At 40.9% G+C, this 23,071-nt stretch overlaps 1 protein-coding gene across 1 annotated transcript in view; it reads left to right on the top strand.

Annotated features, from left to right (window-relative positions):
- LOC143781465 (scinderin-like) overlaps positions 1–23,071 on the top strand; it is a 54,036-nt gene that overhangs the window by 4,855 nt on the left and 26,110 nt on the right. Inside the window, exons 3-5 of the mRNA XM_077268087.1 lie at positions 3,594–3,755; positions 15,313–15,462; positions 22,603–22,695. Coding sequence (XP_077124202.1) covers positions 3,594–3,755; positions 15,313–15,462; positions 22,603–22,695 — 405 coding nt within the window. The remainder of the gene's footprint in view (positions 1–3,593; positions 3,756–15,312; positions 15,463–22,602; positions 22,696–23,071) is intronic.

Here is a 23,071-nt window from a genome sequence, read left to right as displayed (position 1 = left end):
TGCTGGTGACACTGTTGGGGATTTATTCAAAATTAAAGGCATACTGAACCAGCATGGCTACCACAGCATCTTGCAGCGGCATGCTATTCCATCCGGTTTGTGTTTAGTTGGACCAACATTTATTTTTCAAAAGGACAATTACCCCAAACACACCTCCAGGCTGTGTAAGGGCTATTTGACCAAGAGGGAGAGTGGTGGGGTGCTACGCCAGATGACCTGGCCTCCACAGTCACCAGACCTGAACCCAATCGAGATGGTTTGGGGTGAGCTGGACCGCAGAGTGAAGGCAAAAGGGCCAACAAGTGCTAAGCATCTCTGGGAACTCCTTCAAGATTGTTGGAAGACCATTCCCGGTGACTACCTCTTGAAGCTCATCAAGAGAATGCCAAGAGTGTGGAAAGCAGTCATCAAAGCAAAAGGTGGCTACTTTGAAGAACATAGAATGTAAGACATAATTTCAGTTGTTTCACACTTTTTTGTTAAGTATATAATTCCACATGTGTTAATTAATAGTGTTGATGCCTTCAGTGTGAATGTACAATTTTCATAGTCATGAAAATACAGAAAAATCTTTAAATGAGAAGGTGTGTCTGTACTGTACAAGAATATAACTACTATAATACTGCCCCTATGTACAAGAATATAACTACTATAATACTGCTCCTATGTACAAGAATATAACTACTATAATACTGCTCCTATGTACAAGAATATAACTACTATAATACTGCTCCTATGTAAAAGAATATAACTACTATAATACTGCTCCTATGTACAAGAATATAACTGCTATAATATTGCCCCTATGTACAAGAATACAGCTACTATAATACTGCCCCAATATACAAGAATATAACTACTATAATACTGCTCCTATGTACAAGAATATAACTGCTATAATATTGCCCCTATGTACAAGAATATAACTACTATAATACTGCTCCTATGTACAAGAATATAACTACTATAATACTGCTCCTATGTACAAGAATATAACTACAATAATACTGCCCCTATGTACAAGAATATAAATGCTATAATACTACCCCTATGTACAAGAATATAACTACTATAATACTGCTCCTATGTACAAGAATATAACTGCTATAATACTGCCCCTATGTACAAGAATATAACTACTATAATACTGCTCCTATGTACAAGAATATAACTACTATAATACTGCTCCTATGTACAAGAATATAACTACTATAATACTGCTCCTATGTACTAGAATGTAACTACTATAATATTGCCCCTATGTACAAGAATATAACTACTATAATACTGCTCCTATGTACAAGAATATAACTACTATAATACTGCCGCTATGTACAAGAATATAACTATTATAATACTGCCCCTATGTACAAGAACATAACTACTATAATACTGCTCCAATGTATAAGAATATAACTACTATAATACTGCTCCTATGTACAAGAATATAACTACTATAATACTGCCCCTATGTACAAGAATATAACTTTTATAATACTGCTCCCTATGTACAAGAATATAACTACTATAATACTGCCCCTATATACAAGAATGTAACTACTATAATACTGTCCCCTATGTAAAACAATATAACTACTATAATACTGCTCCTATGTACAAGAATATAACTACTATAATGCTGCTCCTACGTACAAGAATATAACTACTATAATACTGCTCCTATGTACAAGAATATAACTACTATAATGCTGCTCCTACGTACAAGAATATAACTACTATAATACTGCTCCTATGTACAAGAATATAACTACTATAATACTGCTCCTATGTACAAGAATATAACTACTATAATACTGCTCCTATGTTCAAGAATATAACTACTTTAATACTGCTCCTATGTACAAAAATATAACTACTATAATACGGCCCCTGTGTACAAGTATATAACTGCTATAATACTGCCCCTATGTACAAGAATATAACTACTATAATACTGCTCCTATGTACAAGAATATAACTACTATAATTCTGCCCCTATGTACAAGAATATAACTACTATAATACTGCTCCTATGTACAAGAATATAACTACTATAATACTGCTCCTATGTACAAGAATATAACTGCTATAATACTGCCCCTATGTACAAGAATACAGCTACTATAATACTGCTCCTATGTACAAGAATATAACTACTATAATACTGCCCCTATGTACAAGAGTATAACTACTATAATACTGCTCCTATGTACAAGAATATAACTACTATAATACTGCTCCTATGTACAAGAATATAACTACTATAATACTGCCCCTATGTACAAGAATATAAATACTATAATACTGCCCCTATGTACAAGAATATAACTACTATAATACTGCTCCTATGTACAAGAATGTAACTGCTATAATACTGCCCCTATGTACAAGAATATAACTACTATAATACTGCTCCTATGTACAAGAATATAACTACTATAATACTGCTCCTATGTACAAGAATATAACTACTATAATACTGCTCCTATGTACTAGAATATAACTACTATAATATTGCCCCTATGTACAAGAATATAACTACTATAATACTGCCCCTATGTACAAGAATATAACCACGATAATACTGCTCCTATGTACAAGAATATAACTACTATAATACTGCCGCTATGTACAAGAATATAACTACTATAATACTGCCCCTATGAACAAGAACATAACTACTATAATACTGCTCCTATGTACAAAAATATAACTACTATAATACTGCTCCTATGTACAAGAATATAACTTTTATAATACTGCTCCCTATGTACAAGAATATAACTACTATAATACTGCCCCTATATACAAGAATGTAACTACTATAATACTGTCCCCTATGTACAAGAATATAACTACTATAATACTGCTCCTATGTACAAGAATATAACTACTATAATACTGCCCCTATATACAAGAATGTAACTACTATAATACTGTCCCCTATGTAAAACAATATAACTACTATAATACTGCTCCTATGTACAAGAATATAACTACTATAATGCTGCTCCTATGTACAAGAATATAACTACTATAATACTGCTCCTATGTACAAGAATATAACTACTATAATGCTGCTCCTATGTACAAGAATTTAACTACTATAATACTGCTCCTATGTACAAGAATATAACTACTATAATACTGCCCCTATGTACAAGAATATAACTACTATAATACTGCTCCTATGTACAAGAATATAACTACTATAATACTGCCCCTATGTACAAGAATATAACTACTATAATACTGCTCCTATGTACAAGAATATAACTACTATAATACTGCTCCTATGTACTAGAATATAACTACTATAATACTGCTCCTATGTTCAAGAATATAACTACTATAATGCTGCTCCTATGTACAAGAATATAACTACTATAATACTGCTCCTATGTACAAAAATATAACTACTATAATACGGCCCCTATGTACAAGTATATAACTGCTGTAATACTGCCCCTATGTACAAGAATATAACTACTATAATACGGCCCCTATGTACAAGTATATAACTGCTATAATACTGCCATCTGTGTACAACGATGATCATGTATGTAACACATGATCACATATTTCCCCCTCAGGCTGGTGGAGTGTCTTCTGGTTTTACCCATGTGGTTACTAATGACCTCACTGCACGACGAATTCTTCACATCAAAGGGAGAAGAGTGGTCAGGGCTACAGAAGTTCCCTTCAGTTGGTCCAGTTTCAATATCGGAGACTGTTTCATCGTTGATGTTGGAGCTGTGAGTAAAGGGTCTGTTTTGTTTTTAAAAAATAAAAAAACAATAAACAGAATTTTTTTATATAAGGGTTACTCTAATAGACTAGAAAAATATTTAGAATTGAGAGTCCTCAGTGGTTGATACCTTTTAATGGCTAACTGAAAAGATGGTAACAAATTGCAGCTTTCGAGACTACTCAGGTCTCTTCATCAGGCACAGACTAAAAGAAATTCTGGATAATCACATATTTATGCACAACATATCACAGAAAAAAGCAAAACAAACCATGGATAAGACAGGTGACATGAAGCAGAATTACCATGAGTGATGAACAGTTAAGTCCATAAATATTGGACCAGTGCTTAGATAAGGAATGTTTTATTGTCCTCTGATTGGGGTCTAGTTCTGTTGTGATGACCCCACATGGTCTGAGGGGCAAATTCCTTAGTTCCTTAGTTGATGTATGTTTTATTGTCCTCTGATTGATACATAAAGGATTAATAGTCCTGAGATCTGATAGAGCAGAAGAGTCTCTGCAGTTCCCGATGTACCGCACTCATCCATACATCGGTGTCATGTACCCCAACTCTTCCATATTCAAGCAGGATACTGTATGACACATGGCTACATGGATTTGGGTAACAATGTATCACATGCTTTCTGATTACTGTTGGAGGTGTCGGGTGTTCGGTCACCACCTATGACATATTGATTGACAGGTCCAATAGATACTCTTTATGAACACTCTTCTTGTTGGCCAAGAGTTGAGAATCCTGAACAGAGGACCCCCCCTCTAAACTTGACAACCTCATTAAAGCTCAAAAGAAGTCAATGTTTTACCCCAGGTAAATACAAGAATGATGAAGTCATCAAGCTGCCTATGACTTCAGAAGATCATACAAATAATTATTCTTTAGGATATCTATTTTTGGGTCCCAAACTCTTCTGAGATCCATAAATTTAGTCATTGATCAATTTCTTCCCTTGGGCGACCTATGTTTAATATTTCTTCTCATGGTCATGTCTTTTAATCGGATCTTCTCAGTATGACAATTTCCATAAGTTTTTCCATCCTTCTATTTGGTGGTCGTCTTATCGGTTCAACTCTTTAGATGAAACTTGTCTTCTACGTTGAGCTGGATCTTCTCGGTTTAACCATTGGAGAAGTTTCATCTTGACTTCCTTCGGAATTTTCTTGTTTGTTACCTTTTCATCCACATGAGTCTCCACAAACTCTAAAGTCTAAAGAAGGGAAGGAAGGTGTCTACTGGGGCAGGTAGATATAGAATTATGGGAGCAAACCTAAAACCTTGCCCCTGCTGAAGGAAAACCTTGTTGTGGCTTTTGTTGTGAATTCCGCTCTTGGGCTCCCTCCGGTGGTTGTAAGTAGCACTTTTGTGAACTTTGCTCTTGGGCTCCCTCCTGTGGTTTTGAGTGGTATAGCTGCTTCTTGGATTTAGCATTAGCAGCTGCTTCCACTGGTCGTCTTTCTGGCTCGGCTATTTTAGTCTGGCCTTATCCCTCAATCAATGCCAGTTGTCAATTGTTCCTGCTTGGAGCCACTGCTCTTTTGGGTTTCCCTGACACACTGTCCAGTTCAGCAAAGATAAGTCCTTGCTTGTCCTTTTGCAGTCCATCTGTTGTGGACTTTATTGTTCAGCACATTCTATGTTTTGCTCATTTGTCCAGCTTATCAGTATGGATCTATTCAGCTAAGCTGGAAGCTCTGGGCTGCAGATTTTGCCCTCCACACCTTTAGTCAGGTGTGGAGATTTTTGCATATCTCTGCGGTGGACTTTTTCTAGTTTTTATTACTGACCGCACAGTTTTCTGTTCTGTACTAATTCTGTCTAGCTAGTAGTGGCCTCCTTTGCTAAATCTTGTTTCATACTACGTATGTCATTTCCTTCTCCTCTCACAGTCATTATTTGTGGGGGGCTGTCCTATCCTTTGGGGATTTTCTCTGAGGCAAGATAGCTTTCCTGTTTCTACCTTTAGGGGTAGCTAGTTCTCCGGCTGTGACGAGGTGTCCAGGGAGTGACAGGAACATCCCACGGCTACTGCTAGTGTTGTGTTAAGATCAGGAACTGCGGTCTGTATAGTTACCACCTGCTCAGAGCTAGTCGCATGTCGCTCCTAAATTACCAGTCCATAACAGTACAACTGGCCAAAAATGAGTTGAATACATCTCAAAAGAAGGAAAAGAAAAAGAGTTCTGAGCCATTTTTTTTTCTTTAGTCTGTTTTGTCTTTTTCCTTCTTCTTAATCTCTGGGTGGATTTGGGCGCGGACATGGATGTTCAGGGTTTGTTTTCTCGTGTGGATCAGCTTGCTGCAAGAGTTCAGAGTATCCAAGATTATGTTGTTCAGACTCCAGCCTTAGAGCCTAGAATTCCTACTCCAGATTTGTTTTACGGGGATAGATCTAAGTTTTTGAACTTTAAAAATAACTGCAAATTGTTTTTTGCTCTGTAACCCCGTTCCTCTGGTGACCCCACTCAGCAAGTTAAAATAGTTATTTCTCTGCTGCGTGGTGACTCTCAGGACTGGGCATTCTCCCTTGAGTCAGGGGATCCGGCATTGCTTAATGTAGATGCATTTTTTCAATCGCTCGGATTATTGTATGACGAACCTAACTCTGTGGATCATGCGGAAAAAACCTTGTTGGCTCTGTGCCAGGGTCAGGAAGCGGCAGAATTATACTGCCAGAAATTTAGAAAATGGTCTGTGCTCACTAAATGGAATGAGGACGCTCTGGCAGCAATTTTCAGAAAGGGTCTTTCTGAAGCCCTTAAAGATGTTATGGTGGGGTTCCCGACGCCTGTTGGTCTGAGCGAATCTATGTCTCTAGCCATTCAGATCGATCGGCGCCTGCACGAGCGCAAAGTGGTGCACCATATGGCAGCATCCTCTGAGCAGAGTCCTGAGCCTAGGATTCTGACTAGAGCGGAACAGAGGGGATACAGATCTCAGAATGGGCTGTGTTTTTACTGTGGTGATTCAGCTCATGCTATCTCTGATTGCCCTAAGCGTATTAAGAGGGTCGCTAGATCTGTTACCATTAGTACTGTACAGCCTAAGTTTCTCCTGTCTGTGACCCTGATTTGCTCATTGTCATCTTTCTCTGTCATGGCATTTGTGGATTCAGGCGCTGCCCTGAACTTAATGGACTTAGAATTTGCCAGGCGCTGTGGTTTTTCTTTGCAGCCTTTACAAAGCCCTATTCCTTTGAGGGGTATTGATGCTACACCGTTGGCCAAGAATAAACCTCAGTATTGGACTCAGCTGACTATGTGCATGGCTCCAGCACATCAGGAAGATTGTCTTTTTCTTGTGTTGCATAATTTACATGATGTTGTTGTACTGGGTTTTCCATGGTTACAAGTACACAATCCAGTGTTGGATTGGAAATCGATGTCTGTGACTAGTTGGGGTTGTCAAGGGGTACATAGTGACGTTTCTTTAATGTCAATTTCCTCTTCCCCCTCTTCTGATGTTCCTGAATTTTTGTCAGATTTCCAGGATGTATTCGATGAGCCCAAGTCCAGTTCCCTTCCTCCACATAGGGACTGTGATTGTGCTATTGACTTGATTCCAGGCTCTAAGTTCCCTAAGGGCCGACTTTTCAACCTGTCTGTGCCAGAACATACCGCCATGTGGAGCTATGTTAAGGAGTCCTTGGAGAAGGGGCATATTCGGCCGTCTTCGTCACCATTGGGAGCGGGATTCTTTTTTGTTGCCAAGAAGGATGGCTCCTTGAGACCCTGTATTGATTATCGCCTTCTTAATAAGATCACGGTCAAATTCCAATACCCTTTACCTTTGCTCTCTGATTTGTTTGCTCGGATTAAGGGGGCTAGTTGGTTTACCAAGATTGACCTTCGAGGGGCATATAATCTTGTTCGTATTAAACAGGGTGACGAATGGAAAACTGCATTTAATACGCCCGAAGGCCATTTTGAATACCTGGTGATGCCTTTCGGGCTTTCTAATGCTCCTTCTGTATTTCAGTCCTTCATGCATGACATTTTCCGCAATTATCATGATAAACTCTTGATTGTGAATTTGGATGATATTTTGATTTTTTCCAATGATTGGGAGTCTCATGTGAAGCAGGTCAGGATGGTATTCCAGATCCTTCGTGATAATGCTCTATTTGTGAAGGGGTCTAAGTGCCTATTTGGAGTTCAGAAGGTCTCTATTTTGGGGTTTATTTTTTCTCCTTCGTCTATAGAAATGGATCCTGTTAAGGTCCAAGCCATTCATGACTGGATTCAACCCACATCTGTGAAGAGCCTTCAGAAATTTTTGGGTTTTGCTAGTTTTTATCGCCGTTTCATTGCCAACTTCTCTAGTGTGGTTAAGCCTCTGACCGATTTGACGAAGAAAGGCGCTGATGTGACAAATTGGTCCTCTGAGGCTGTTGAGGCCTTTCAGGAGCTTAAGCGCCGATTTACTTCTGCCCCTGTCTTGCGTCAGCCGGATGTGTCTCTTCCTTTTCAGGTTGAGGTTGACGCTTCTGAGATTGGGGCAGGGGCCGTTTTGTCACAGAGGAATTCTGATGGTTCCTTGATGAAACCATGTGCCTTCTTTTCCCGAAAGTTTTCGCCTGCGGAACGCAATTATGATGTCGGCAATCGGGAGTTGTTGGCTATGAAGTGGGCATTTGAGGAGTGGCGACATTGGCTTGAGGGAGCCAAGCACCGCGTTGTGGTCTTGACCGATCATAAGAATCTGATTTACCTCGAGTCGGCCAAGCAGCTGAACCCTAGACTGGCTTGATGGTCCCTGTTTTTCTCCCATTTCGATTTTGTGGTTTCATATCTTCCGGGATCTAAGAACGTTAAAGCGGATGCCCTGTCTAGGAGTTTTTTGTCTGATTCTCCTGGAGTTCTTGAGCCGTTTGGCATTCTTAGGGAAGGGGTGATTCTTTCTGCCATCTCCCCTGATTTACGGCGGGTGCTTCAGGAATTTCAGGCTGATAAACCTGACCTCTGTCCTGTGGGGAAGCTGTTTATTCCTGATAGATGGACAAGTAAGGTAATTTCTGAGGTCCATTGTTCGGTGTTGGCCGGTCATCCTGGGATTTTTGGTACCAGAGATTTGGTGGCTAGGTCCTTTTGGTGGCCTTCCTTGTCGCGGGATGTGCGTTCTTTTGTGCAGTCCTGTGGGACTTGTGCCCGGGCTAAGCCTTGCTGTTCCCGCGCTAGTGGGTTGCTTTTGCCTTTGCCTGTCCCTGAGAGGCCCTGGACGCATATTTCTATGGATTTTATTTTGGATCTTCCTGTTTCCCAGAGGATGTCTGTTATCTGGGTGGCTTGTGACCGGTTCTCTAAAATGGTCCATTTGGTACCTTTGCCTAAATTGCCTTCCTCCTCTGATTTGGTTCCATTGTTTTTTCAGCATGTGGTTAGTTTGCATGGCATTCCGGAAAATATTGTGTCTGACAGAGGTTCCCAGTTTGTTTCCAGGTTTTGGCGGGCCTCTTGTGCTAGGATGGGCATTAATTTGTCTTTTTCTTCGGCGTTCCATCCTCAGACAAATGGCCAAACTGAGCGAACTAATCAAACCTTGGAAACCTATTTGAGATGCTTTGTGTCTGCTGATCAGGATGATTGGGTGGCTTTCTTGCCGTTGGCCGAGTTTGCCCTTAATAATCGGGCCAGTTCGGCTACTTTGGTTTCGCCTTTTTTTTGTAATTTTGGTTTCCTTCCTCGTTTTTCTTCAGGGCAGGTTGAGCCTTCTGATTGTCCTGGTGTAGATTCTGTGATGGACAGGTTACAGCAGATTTGGACTCGTGGTGGACAATTTGACGTTGTCTCAGGAAAAGGCTCAGCGTTTTGCTAACCGCCGTCGGTGTGTTGGTCCTCGGCTTCGTGTGGGGGATTTAGTCTGGTTATCTTCTCGTCATGTTCCTATGAAGGTTTCTTCCCCTAAGTTCAAGCCTCGGTTTATTGGTCCTTATAAGATCTCTGAGATTATCAATCCAGTGTCTTTTCGTTTGGCCCTTCCAGCCTCTTTTGCCATCCACAATGTTTTCCATAGATCTTTGTTGTGGAGATATGTGGTACACGTTGTTCCCTCTGTTGATCCTCCTGCCCCGGTTTTGGTTGAGGGGGAGTTGGAATATGTGGTTGAGAAAATTTTGGATTCTCGTTTTTCGAGGCGGAGGCTTCAGTATCTTGTTAAGTGGAAGGGTTATGGCCAGGAGGATAATTCTTGGGTGGTTGCCTCCGATGTCCATGCTGCCGATTTGGTTTGTGCTTTTCACTTGGCTCGTCCTGATCGGCCTGGGGGCTCTGGTGAGGGTTCGGTGACCCCTCCTCAAGGGGGGGTACTGTTGTGAATTCCGCTCTTGGGCTCCCTCCGGTGGTTGTAAGTAGCACTTTTGTGAATTCTGCTCTTGGGCTCCCTCCTGTGGTTTTGAGTGGTATAGCTGCTTCTTGGATTTAGCATTAGCAGCTGCTTCCACTGATCGTCTTTCTGGCTCGGCTATTTTAGTCTGACCTTATCCCTCAATCAATGCCAGTTGTCAATTGTTCCTGCTTGGAGCCACTGCTCTTTTGGATTTCCCTGACACTCTGTCCAGTTCAGCAAAGATAAATCCTTGCTTGTCCTTTTGCAGTCCATCTGTTGTGGACTTTATTGTTCAGCACATTCTATGTTTTGCTCATTTGTCCAGCTTATCAGTATGGATCTATTCAGCTAAGCTGGAAGCTCTGGGCTGCAGATTTTGCCCTCCACACCTTTAGTCAGGTGTGGAGATTTTTGCATATCTCTGCGGTGGACTTTTTCTAGTTTTTATTACTGACCGCACAGTGTTCTTTCCTTACTATGTATATAGCTAGAAGTGGCCTCCTTTGCTAAATCTTGTTTCATACTACATATGTCATTTCCTTCTCCTCTCACAGTCAATATTTGTGGGGGGCTGTCCTATCCTTTGGGGATTTTCTCTGAGGCAAGATAGCTTTCCTGTTTCTACCTTTAGGGGTAGCTAGTTCTCCAGCTGTGATGAGGTGTCCAGGGAGTGACAGGAACATCCCATGGCTACTGCTAGTGTTGTGTTAAGATCAGGAACTGCGGTCTGTATAGTTACCACCTGCTCAGAGCTAGTCGCGTGTCGCTCCTAAATTACCAGTCCATAACAGGCTTTGACTTGGGTAACGGAACTTTTTGGTAACTTTTCCTCATTTATTTCCTTGGTAATCACACAACAAATGGGTTAGTTCAACGACCTGATCCGTGTCTGTAAGGCTTCTCTTAGTTGCATATTAACACCAATTCTTAAAATTAGACATTAATTTCACGTATTTGTATCGTTCGGTCATCACACTGTTTTATTGGGGGCAAAGATATTTGATTGCAGATAATGGCCCTGATGAAAGATATTATAAAAATTACTCTTAGCAATAAATAACTCACATGTTTCTCAAAAACTTGGAGGTAATCCTGTTAGCAATTATTTCCTTATTGCTTGAAGAAAGAATTCCATTAATACTAACCACATGTAAATTACTACGTAAATGACTGATACATTTTTACAGACATTTTCAGGATTTTCTTCTAGAATTAAAAATAAATATCTATAAAGAAAAAGTCAAGCTGTAGTAATGCAAATGAGGAAATCCATTCTATTTTATTGCATTTTACACCCCAGACCCATGTTAATTGGCTATAACCGTTTAGTAGAGGGGCGACTTTTTGAGTTTTTAAATACATGTAATTTGCAGTCACAATTAAATTATTAAGGAAATGTACCCCTCCGGGGACATTTTTTTTGTTTAATTTTTTTTTTTACTTAAATGCACGTAGAGTGGATATAAGAAGTCTACACAACCATATTAAAAAACCTGGGTTTTCTCATGTAAATAAAAAGTCATACCAAGAATCATTTCAGAACTATTTCCACCTTTAAGCTATGTGCACACGATGCAGATTTGTAGCATTTCCGATGCGTTTTTTCCACGCGGAAATGCTCCAAAAACGCAATGGATTACTTAAGCAATGTTACTCAATGACATGATCAGTACATTTCCATCCTTATTTGCAGTGTTTTATTTCCTGCAGCATGTCAATTCTTTTTGCAGGTCTGCAGCGTTTCTGCACCCATTGACTTTATTGAGTCAGTCAAATCCGCAGCAAAAACGCAGGTGTAAGGTTTGCTTATTTGCTGCAGATTTGCTGCCAAAAACGCTGCGATTTGTCGAAGAGAAATTATGTCAGAAGGAGTATTCTGGAGGAGAATGTGTGCGGGCAGAGAATGTGTGCAGGCGGGGAATGTGTGCGGGCGGGGAATGTGTGCGGCGGGGAATGTGTGCGGGCAAAGAATGTGTGCGGGTGTCTGTCTACGGTCATCTGTCTGTGGGCATCTGTGTGTGTGTACCCAGGCATCGTCTGATGGGACTACTACTCCCATCCGGCTATATCTGCTGTCACATATAACAGAGACAGCATTGATGATGTGAGAATAATCTCATCATCCGGCACCTGTGTCAATTGTAAAAAAAAAATCAAAACATTTATATAATCACATGCAAAATATGTACTCACTGAACACCTAATCCCCGATATCCGTGTCTCCTGCAAACAATCAAAAATAATAAACCAACATATACTCCCTGTCCGCCGTAGTCCATTTAATGCCGAGTGTCCCACATCGATGTCACCCGGCCTCCGGCAACACACTGACAGGAGGTGATCTCTCCTGCAGTGTATCACTGAGCCGCTGTGAGAGTTCACCAAAGTTCATCAGCTGATCAGCTGTGGTGCTCTCACTTACAGCACTGCTGCATGGGAAAGTTCTCACGTAGCGGTGCCGAAAGTGAGAGCATCGGAGCTGTTGAACTCCGGTGAACTCTCACGGCAGCGCAGTGATACACTGTGGGAGTGATGACCTCCTGTCAGTGTATCACTGGAGGCGGTAGAAACGATAGAAAAATCTTTGAAATTATTCTTTTTGGTAGGATTTTCTTTTCATGACAAACATCTGGAAATTTAACATGGGTTTGTAGACTTTTTATGTCCACTGTAATTGAGGCTAATCATTTTTACAATTGGGTTTTGTTAAAAATGTTGTAGCGTTTTCTTTCTTAAGGCTCTACGTTTCCCTGCATATTGAACTTTGATGTGATCTGTGGTCAAACATCTGCTGAGAGGTGAATACATATATATACAAAAATAGGTATGAAGTATGCATTAAAGATATAAATTAAACCTACAACATAATGCACAACTCAGGATTATATACAACAAAATTCCTTTATTAAGAATCATAAAAAATGCCATATAACATGTATAAAAGGGAAAACAAAACACAAAAACCAGGTGGAAAAAAGTGCGGGACCGCACAGAGACCAATGATGGTATATCTTGTAACTAATAAAGGCAATATTATATCCAAATGCAGTGTTTATAAAAGTTAGATCATAAGTATACAATATTTCTCATCCTTTATGTCCACAAAATAGAAAAAAATCTATTACATTTATTAAATGGATACCTATGTGCTGAAGTTATGGATCAAGTTACTTGTTCATGTGTCACAGAGTATCTCTATCAGGGCACCAATATAGTATGATTCGTTCATGTGACAACATAATGTTTGAATATAATCACAACATAGTGAGATTATCTATGTATCAACATATTACAAATGGAGCATAGCATAGTTTTGCATAGTCAGTAACATGCTCAAATAGTTGTAAATTCAAAAGTCCATGTAACAGATTAAGAAGTAAAAAGATTATATAAAGAGATAGGATACTTAACCATATAAGAGGTCCTGTGACAGCCCGCACCTGCCCGACGCGCGTTTCGCCTGAGCTTTGACGAGCTTTCCCTCGTCAAAAAATGCGATAAACTGTATCTACACGTGAGTTTAATGGAGACAAGTAGAAAGAAAATAAATCACAGAATTTATCTCAACGATGATTCTAATGTTAGTTACAGAGTTCTTCCAATGATTAGATAAGATCTGCAGTAACAGACATGGCCACATGGTCACAGCAATGATGAATGTTGAAATACACTGCTCAAAAAAATAATGGGAACACAAACGACAGAATCTAACTCCAAGTGAATCAAACTGCTGTGAAATCAAACTGTCCACTTAGGAAGCAACACTGACTGACAATCAATTTCACCTGCTGTTGTGCAAATGGAATAGACAACAGATGGAAATTATTGGCAATTATCAAGACACCCTCAATAAAGGAGTGGTTCTGCAGGTGGTGACCACAGGCCACATCTCAGTACCAATGCTTTCTGGCTGATGTTTTGGTCACTTTTGAATGTTGGTTGTGCTTTCACACTTGTGGTAGCATGAGGCGGACTGTACAAACCACACAAGTGGCTCAGGTAGGCTCATCCAGGATGGCACATCAATGTGAGCTGTGGCAAGAAGATTTGCTGTGTCTGTCAGCATAGTGTCCAGAGGCTGGAGGTGCTACCAGGAGACAGGCCAGTACACCAGGAGACATGGAGGGGGCCATAGGAGGGCAACAACCCAGCAGCAGGACCCCTACCTCAGCCTTTTTGCAAGGAGGAACAGGAGGAGCACTGCCAGAGCCCTGCAAAATGACCTCCAGCATGCCACAAATGTGCAAGTGTCTGCACAAATGGTTATAAACCGACTCCATGAGGATGGTCTGAGTGCCCGACGTCCACAGGTGGGGTTGTGCTCAGAGCCCAACACCATGCAAAATGCTTGGCATTTGCTACAGAACACCAGGATTGGCAGATTTGACATTGGCGCCCTCTGTTCTCTTCACAGATGAAAGCAGGATCACACTGAGCACATGTGACAGATGTGACAGAGTCTGGAGACGCAGTGGAGAGTGATCTGCTGCCTGCAACATCCTTCAGCATGAAGGTTTGGCAGTGGGTCAGTAATGGTGTGGGGTGGCATTTCTTTGGAGGGCTCCACAGCCCTCCATGTACTCGCCAGAGGTAGCCTGACTGCCATTAGGTACAGAGATGAGATCCTCAGACCCCTTGTGAGACCATATGCTGGTGCGGTTGGTCCTGGGTTCCTCCTAATGCAGAACAATGCCAGACCTCATGTGGCTGGAGTGAGTCAGCAGTTCCTGCAAGATGAAGGCATTGAAGCTATGGACTGGCCCGCTCATTCCCCAGACCTGAATCTGATTGAGCACATCTGGAACATCATGTTGCACCACAGACTGTGCAGGAGTTGGCGGATGCTTTAGTCCAGGTCTGAGTGGAGATCCCTAAGGAGAACATCCATCACCTCATCAGGAGCATGCCCAGGCTTTGTAGGGAGGTCATACAGGCACGTGGAGGCCACACACACTACTGAGCATCATTTTTACTTCATCTAAGGACATTACATTCCACTTTAATTTTGTGTGTGTGACTCCAAATCCAGGCCTCCATTGGTTAATAAATTTGATTTCCATTGATGATTTTTGTGTGATTTTGGTGTCAGCACATTCAACTTTGTACAAAACAAAGTATTCAATGAGAATATTTCATTCTTTCATATCTAGGATGTGATATTTGAGTGTCCCCTATATTTTTTTGAGCAGTGTATATAGATCATGTTTGATTACTTTGAACAGGACATTTACCAGTGGTGCGGGGAAAAATGCAACAAGTATGAGCGCATCAAAGCAGCGCAGCTCGCCAACGGCATCCGGAACAATGAAAGAAAAGGCAGAGCAAAACTAATCGTGGTAGAAGATGGGAGTGAGCCCAAAGATCTCATAAAGGTAACAGAATAATGTGAGCACCAGTCACTGTGTACATACATTACATTACTGCTCCTGAGTTACAAACTGTATTATACTAAAGAGCTGCGCTCACTATTCTGCTGGTGCAGTCACTGTGTACATACATTACTGATCCTGAGTTACATCCTGTATTATGCCCCAGAGCTGCACTCACTATTCTGCTGGTGCAGTCACTGTGTACATACATTACATTACTGATCCTGAGTTACATCCTGTATTATACTCCAGAGCTGCACTCACAATTCTGCTGGTGCAGTCACTGTGTACATACATTACATTACTGATCCTGAGTTACATCCTGTATTATACCCCAGAGCTGCACTCACTATTCTGCTGATGCAGTCACTGTGCACATACATTACATTACTGATCCTGAGTTACATCCTGTATTATACTCCAGAGCTGCACTCACTATTCTGCTGGTGCAGTCACTGTGTACATACATTACATTACTGATCCTGAGTTACATCCTGTATTATACTCCAGAGCTGCACTCAGTATTCTGCTGGTGCAGTCACTGTGTACATACATTACTGATCCTGAGTTACATCCTGTATTATACTCCAGAGCTGCACTCACTATTCTGCTGGTGCAGTCACTGTGTACATACATTACATTACTGATCCTGAGTTACATCCTGTATTATACTCCAGAGCTGCGCTCACTATTCTGCTGGTGCAGTCACTGTGTATATACATTACATTACTGATCCTGAGTTACATCCTGTGTTATACTCCAGAGCTGCACTCACTGTTCTGCTGGTGCAGTCACTGTGTACATACATTACTGATCCTGAGTTACATCCTGTATTATACTCCAGAGCTGCACTCACTATTCTGCTGGTGCAGTCACTGTGTACATACATTACATTACTGATCCTGAGTTACATCCTGTATTATACTCCAGAGCTGCACTCACTATTCTGCTGGTGCAGTCACTGTGTACATACATTACATTACTGATCCTGAGTTACATCCTGTATTATACCCCAGAGCTGCACTCACTATTCTGCTGGTGCAGTCACTGTGTACATACATTACATTACTGATCCTGAGTTACATCCTGTATTATACCCCAGAGCTGCACTCACTATTCTGCTGGTGCAGTCACTGTGTACATACATTACATTACTGATCCTGAGTTACATCCTGTATTATACTCCAGAGCTGCACTCACTATTCTGCTGGTGCAGTCACTGTGTACATACATTACATTACTGATCCTGAGTTACATCCTGTATTTTACCCCAGAGCTGCACTCACTATTCTGCTGGTGCAGTCACTGTGTACATACATTACATTACTGATCCTGAGTTACATCCTGTATTATACCCCAGAGCTGGATTCACTATTCTGCTGGTGCGGTCACTGTGTACATACATTACATTACTGATCGTGAGTTACAGCCTGTATTATACTTCAGAGCTGCACTCACTATTCTGCTGGTGCAGTCACTGTGTACATACATTACATTACTGATCCTGAGTTACATCCTGTATTATACTCCACAGCTGCACTCACTATTCTGCTGGTGCAGTCACTGTATATACCTATAAGAAAAGTACGACTCAGACCATAATTCTACAAAAAATAACAAGTTTTATTTGACAACTTTAAAAAAATAACAAAGACACCAATGATGATGGGTACCAATACAAATGGCACCATAGACCCGAGGTATATACATACACTATCCTTACTGCCATAAGATATATCCCCAAAAAGTATGTATACCTATTCCGCCCAATGGCCTATTACTGCAGTTCACAGGGTGTAAATTCCTATATGGCAAAACCCCTTTAAAAGTATACAAACATTGTGATTACCTCAAGGTCCGATGGTGCCAGAGCCCCTACGCACGTTTCGGCTGCAACAGCCTTCTTCCGGGGGAGTGGCATCATCAGATCACTGACCAGTTTAAATACCAAGTCCATCCAATCAAATTATACTAAAATGCTGCACGTCATCTAGCCGCCGCCTTGTTGCGGCGCATGCTCTGACCGCCACCAGGGGGCCCCGAGTCCTTCACGGCGTCATCAGGCACTACCGCCCACACGACCGCCCACAGGCAGTCACGTGAGCGCAAGGACCCGATCCAGACACCAGCGAACAACGCAGGGCCGAATGGTGAGGGGCGCGCACGCGCACAGCGGCAAACCAGCAACGGAGCAACGCCAACCTACTGGGGTAAGATTGTATTAACCCTGTGTACTCAATTTAGCCCCGATCTCATATATTACAAGTGAGCAAAGATAGCCGTGCTACAAGCACAGTGCATATATATAGAAGGTGCATAAGCTAGTGCATTGAAACTGAGATATAAAAAATTACATACATCCGTCATTTCAATAATTAATCCTGACATCTCATATATCAGAAATAAATAAAATAAACATACTACAAACACAGTGCATGTATTGCTACAATACATAAATAAGTATAGTGCATATAAGCAATTATACTATATAATACAAATCTGAAAAAATGCCATAAATGACAAAGTAGCAATACTGGTAACCACAATCAATATAATACAAATAATTTATAAAGAAACCCCCATACTATAACCCCTACACATAGGTATGTTGTGCATACGCATATTATTACAGTGACGAATTATATGCAACCATGAGTAGAGCTCAACTCAAGTGCAAATATACATTATACAAAAAAATTCATAAAATGCTTCATATGAAGACACTCCCCATTTCCCATATTGTGTAAGTACATGGTAAGTATAGTGTATATAACCAATTCTATAAAACTATAAAATGCAAGTCTAAAAGAGTGCCAAAAAGTGACAAAGTGACAAGTACCAATAAACAGTATTAATATACTACAAATACATATATAGAAAACCATATAATATCCCCTGTACAAAAATATATTATACATACACATATTATTACAGAGACAGATTGTATACCACCATGGGTGGAGCCCAACTCGAGTGCATATATACATTATACAAAAATACAAAAATTCATAAAGTGCATCATATGGAGAAGATCTCTTCCATTATTCGTCCACCTGTATTCAGAGGCTTATAAGGGCATGGCGAAGACTAGAAATTAATAACAAGGACATATTACAATTAAAAATGAACATGAAAAAACAATTAAAAACAGATGAAACCACAAAAATATTAAAAATGACAGCTATATTATAAAAAGGGTGCATAGCTCAGTGTTTCATTCAAACCATCTGGTTTAAGGGTACGTAATTCCCAAATCCAACGGGATTCCTTTTGGGCCAAAACCTTACTTACATTGCCCCCCCGTGGACTTAGGGGGATACAGTCAATCCCCTTTACTCTTAAATAGGAAGGGTCACTGGCATGAAACTGCTTAAAATGCCTTCGGACACTTTTTAATAAGTCCAGATTCTTCTCCTCCTTTCCAGCAAGGATGTCCCTGACATGTTCCCTGATTCGTATCTTTAGGGCTCTTGTGGTTAGTCCTACATAAATTTTAATACACGTGCAATACGCATAGTACACCACCGCAGTGGTAGTACATGTTATTGCATGTGTAATTTTGAACTCCCGTCCATCAGAAGATACAAAATCAGTTGCCGTGTCCACATTGGGACATGCCACACATTTCCCGCATGGTTTACAACCCCATGGGGGTCTTGGCTTCTGCCTTTGTGACTCAAAAAGGGACCGCTCTCTTGGAACATAGAGACTTCTAACTAAGATGTCCCTCAGACTTTTGGATCGTCGTGCAGTAAGTGACGGCTTTTGCGACAAATACTGTTTGAGTATTGGGTCCACCAGTAAAACTGGCCAATGTTTTGCCACACAATCAAACAATTTACTCCATTGGGAATTATAAGTTGTCACCAATCTTAACTGATTGGTGGCCGCTTTTTTCGCCGATGAATAGAGGAGCTGCTGACGATCCGCATTTCGGGCACGATTGTAAGCCCTTTTTATACTTCTTCGACACTAACCCCTCTCCAAGAATCTCTGCCTCATCTCCAGTGCACGACTTTCAAAATCCTCCATAGTAGAACATATCCTTCTGATCCGAAGAAACTGGCCATATGGTACTGCGTTGATTACATGATTCGGATGAGAGGAGCTGGCATGTAACACAGAATTCACAGCAGTGTCCTTACGGAAGGCATCCGAAACTAAAAGACCATTAGGGTCCCTTCTGACCATGACATCGAGGAATTCAATTTGTTCATAACTATGTTTATATGTCAAATGAATGTTATAGTCATTATTGTTTAAAGTCTGAAAAAAAGTTTTTAACTCAGATGACGTACCACGCCAGATCAAAAAAATGTCATCGATGGAGCGGGTCCAAAAAATGACCCGCTCTATCGATGCCCCCCGATCTGACGTGAACAGATCCCTCTCCCACAGCCCCAGGAACACATTTGCATACGAGGGCGCACAGGCCACCCCCATCGCGGTGCCCTGGAGCTGTAGGTAGAAGGACCCATTAAAAATGAAAAAATTATGAGTCAGTAGAAAACGTAAAAGACTAATCAAAAATTCAATTTCCTGTCCCAAAAAATTAGTCATGGTCAAAAATACAGATACCGCCCTCAAGCCATCCTGGTGCCGAATGTTCGTATAGAGCGACTCCACGTCACAAGTCACCAGTAACATATCCTCATCTATATGTATTGAATCTATTTTTTTCAAAAAATCAGACGTGTCTTTAGTAAATGAGGGAATGGTTTCCACCAGCGGCTTGAGGAACATATCTATATACTTCCCAATGCCCTCCGTAAGGCCACCTATCCCGGAAACAATAGGCCTTCCTGGGGGATTTTTCTGGTTTTTATGCACCTTTGGTAACAGGTACAGGGTCGGTATACGTGGATCTTTTACAAAAAGATTATCTCTCACTTCCACTGTGATAATTCCCTCTCTTCAGCTCTCCACAACATTTTGCGTAACTCTTCTTTATATGAGACAAGAGGATTGTATGTCAATTTTTTATAACAGACCGAGTCTCTCAACATCCTAAATACCTCTGTCTCATATAAACTCGTAGGCCAGAATACAACATTCCCGCCTTTGTCCGCAGGTTTTATTAATATGTCCTTAAGATTACTAAGGGCCTTTATGGACTGATGTTCATTCTCTGTTAAATTGTCCTGCCAGACTATTGGCGGGATCCCCTTTAGCTCTTCCGTTACTAATTTAATAATGTACATACATTACATTACTGATCCTGAGTTACATCCTCTATTGTACCCCAGAGCTGCACTCACTATTCTGCTGGTGCAGTCACTGTGTACATACATTACATTACTGATCCTGAGTTACATCCTGTATTATACCCAGAGCTGCACTCACTATTCTGCTGGTGCAGTCACTGTGTACATACATTACATTACTGATCCTGAGTTACATCCTCTATTGTACCCCAGAGCTGCACTCACTATTCTGCTGGTGCAGTCACTGTGTACATACATTACATTACTGATCCTGAGTTACATCCTGTATTATACCCCAGAGCTGCGCTCACTATTCTGCTGGTGCAGTCACTGTGTACATACATTACATTACTGATCCTGAGTTACATCCTGTATTATACCCCAGAGCTGCACTCACTATTCTGCTGGTGCAGTCACTGTGTACATACATTACATTACTGATCCGGAGTTACATCCTGTATTATACTCCAGAGCTGCACTCACTATTATGCTGGTGCAGTCACTGTGTACATACATTACATTACTGATCCGGAGTTACATCCTGTATTATACTCCAGAGCTGCACTCACTATTCTGCTGGTGCAGTCACTGTGTACATACATTACATTACTGATCCTGAGTTACATACTGTATTATACCCCAGAGCTGCACTCACTATTCTGCTGGTGCAGTCACTGTGTACATACATTACATTACTGATCCTGAGTTACATCCTGTATTATACTCCAGAGCTGCACTCACTATTCTGCTGGTGCAGTCACTGTGTACATACATTACATTACTGATCCTGAGTTACATCCTGTATTATACCCCAGAGCTGCGCTCACTATTCTGCTGGTGCAGTCACTGTGTACATACATTACATTACTGATCCTGAGTTACATCCTGTATTATACCCCAGAGCTGCGCTCACTATTCTGCTGGTGCAGTCACTGTGTACATACATTACATTACTGATCCTGAGTTACATCCTGTATTATACCCCAGAGCTGCACTCACTATTCTGCTGGTGCAGTCACTGTGTACATACATTACATTACTGATCCTGAGTTACATCCTGTATTATACTCCAGAGCTGCACTCACTATTCTGCTGGTGCAGTCACTGTGTACATACATTACATTACTGATCCTGAGTTACATCCTGTATTATACCCCAGAGCTGCACTCACTATTCTGCTGGTGCAGTCACTGTGTACATACATTACATTACTGATCCTGAGTTACATCCTGTATTATACTCCAGAGCTGCACTCACTATTCTGCTGGTGCAGTCAGTGTGTACATACATTACATTACTGATCCTGAGTTACATCCTGTATTATCCTCCAGAGCTGCACTCACTATTCTGCTGGTGCAGTATGATACTGTGTGATATCTGTGTGTTTATATGTATATAGCCTCATGTTTATCTTATCCATCTACAGTATCTATGTATATTATCCAATGTCTACTGTATCTATTGTATCTACTATATCCATTTATCTTCCTCTGTGTACAATCTATGTACCTTTTATTTACATATCTATTTACAAAAAAATAACTGATCAGCAGTTCTGAACAAAATAAAGAGAGTGTGAACCAGTGCAAGCTGCTGTTACTGCATAACATACAACAAAAGAATACAGCCGCCTCTGTACGAATATTTGATATTTGGGTTTCATTACTGCCATATAGAATACACTTATGAAATGAAGGGACTCGGCACACAGATTGGGCAATTCATGAGAGACCACCAGCTGCGAGAAAGCGACCTCTCACCGATGGGACACTAAACCCAAAATGTATCACACTTGCCTTTCCTGGGCTAAAAGCTGCAAATTTAAAGGGATTGTCCAATCTAAATTGATAAGTCTGCAGTCACCCTGTGTGAAACAATCAGGAATTTGCTAAAAAAAACAAAACAATTACCTACAGATTACTTATTCGTATTCTTAAAGATTTTAGGTCCAAAACCGAAGTTACCGGAAGGAGATGAGGACACAGACCAAGTTGCTGATGTTATCAATAGGGCGAAGGCGAAGCTGCACATGGTGAGATGGAAGAAAATCATTACCTGCTAGATCTTGGGCAGCCTTGAGATCTGTGTGTTTTCTGGGATGAGGATAGATCCCAACATTTCAGGGAAGAGCACTTCCTAATGCTTCCCACCTCCACTGTGAGCCGATCACTGGAGATCCAGCTGCTTTGTGCCTATTGTAATTCATAGATGACTGTGTAATACATGTACTCTTTGCTATAGATAAGCCAGCCCCCTTCTCATAGATAGAGAAGGGGGCTGGCTTGGCTATAAGATTACTGCAGATCAGCTCCTATCCAAATAGGAAAATTATTAATCTCAGCAGAGAAATCTGCTTCTTTCTCCACTTATGAGCCACTTCTCCTCCTACATTAATCATTCACTCCAAG

The sequence above is a fragment of the Ranitomeya variabilis genome, chromosome 6, assembly GCF_051348905.1.
Source record: "Ranitomeya variabilis isolate aRanVar5 chromosome 6, aRanVar5.hap1, whole genome shotgun sequence".
Classification (NCBI taxonomy): domain Eukaryota; kingdom Metazoa; phylum Chordata; class Amphibia; order Anura; family Dendrobatidae; genus Ranitomeya; species Ranitomeya variabilis.
Note: the sequence above shows the minus strand (reverse complement) of the source record. Positions and strands in the feature narration are given on the sequence as shown.